Source organism: Tupaia chinensis, unplaced genomic scaffold (genome assembly GCF_000334495.1).
Source record: "Tupaia chinensis unplaced genomic scaffold, TupChi_1.0 Scaffold139757_1, whole genome shotgun sequence".
NCBI classification, from domain to species: Eukaryota; Metazoa; Chordata; class Mammalia; order Scandentia; family Tupaiidae; genus Tupaia; species Tupaia belangeri.
In genome coordinates, this window is record NW_006199637.1 from 3,482,819 (window position 1) to 3,484,217 (window position 1,399).

At 62.2% G+C, this 1,399-nt stretch overlaps 1 protein-coding gene across 1 annotated transcript in view; it reads left to right on the plus strand.

The window, feature by feature from the left end:
• Window positions 1-1,399, plus strand: part of KIF3C (kinesin family member 3C) — a 50,734-nt gene that overhangs the window by 489 nt on the left and 48,846 nt on the right. The window contains 1 exon segment of the mRNA XM_006162195.2: window positions 1-1,399. This exon segment is cut by the window's left edge and continues 11 nt beyond it. Coding sequence (XP_006162257.1) covers window positions 1-1,399 — 1,399 coding nt within the window.

Here is a 1,399-nt window from a genome sequence, read left to right on the forward strand (position 1 = left end):
AGGAGGAGGCTGCAGGTCACGAGCAGATCCTGACCATGGACGTGAAACTGGGCCAGGTGACCCTGCGGAACCCGCGCGCTGCCCCGGGGGAGCTGCCCAAGACCTTCACCTTTGATGCCGTGTATGATGCCAGCTCCAAGCAAGCAGACCTGTATGATGAAACCGTGAGGCCCCTGATAGACTCCGTGCTCCAGGGCTTCAATGGCACCGTGTTCGCCTACGGCCAGACGGGCACCGGCAAGACCTACACCATGCAGGGGACCTGGGTGGAGCCCGAGCTGCGAGGGGTCATCCCCAATGCCTTCGAGCACATCTTCACCCACATCTCCCGCTCCCAGAACCAGCAGTACCTGGTCCGGGCCTCCTACCTGGAGATCTACCAGGAGGAGATTCGAGACCTGCTCTCCAAGGAGCCGGGCAAGAGGTTGGAGCTGAAAGAGAACCCGGAGACGGGCGTCTACATCAAGGACCTCTCCTCTTTTGTCACCAAGAATGTCAAGGAGATCGAGCATGTGATGAACCTAGGGAACCAGACCCGGGCGGTGGGCAGCACGCACATGAACGAGGTCAGCTCCCGCTCCCACGCCATCTTCGTCATCACGGTGGAGTGCAGCGAGCGGGGCTCTGACGGCCAGGACCACATCCGTGTGGGCAAGCTCAACCTGGTGGACCTGGCTGGCAGTGAGCGGCAGAACAAGGCAGGCCCCAGCACAGCCGGAGGGACAGCTACACAGTCCACAGGGGGCAGCGGTGGCAACACGGGCAGCAGCAGTGGCAGTGGAGAGAGGCCCAAGGAAGCCTCCAAAATCAACCTCTCGCTCTCCGCCCTGGGCAACGTGATCGCTGCCTTGGCGGGCAACAGGAGCACCCACATCCCCTACCGGGACTCCAAGCTGACCCGGCTGCTCCAGGACTCTCTGGGGGGGAACGCTAAGACCATCATGGTGGCCACACTGGGGCCAGCCTCTCATAGCTACGACGAGAGCCTCTCTACCCTCCGCTTTGCCAACCGAGCCAAGAACATCAAGAACAAGCCCCGGGTGAATGAGGACCCCAAGGACACGCTGCTGCGGGAGTTCCAAGAGGAGATCGCTCGCCTCAAGGCCCAGCTTGAGAAGAAGGGGATGTTGGGCAAGCGGCCTCGAAGGAAGAGCAGCCGCAGGAAGAAGACCATGTCTGCCCCGGCGGGGTACCCAGAGGGGCCTGTGATTGAGGCCTGGGTGGCAGAAGAAGAGGATGACAACAACAACAACACCCGGCCGCCCCAGCCCATCCTGGAGTCTGCCCTGGAGAAGAACATGGAGAATTACCTGCAGGAGCAGAAGGAGCGGCTGGAGGAGGAGAAGGCGGCCATACAGGACGAACGCAGGCCGGTGAGCGAGGAGAAGGCGACGCGGCT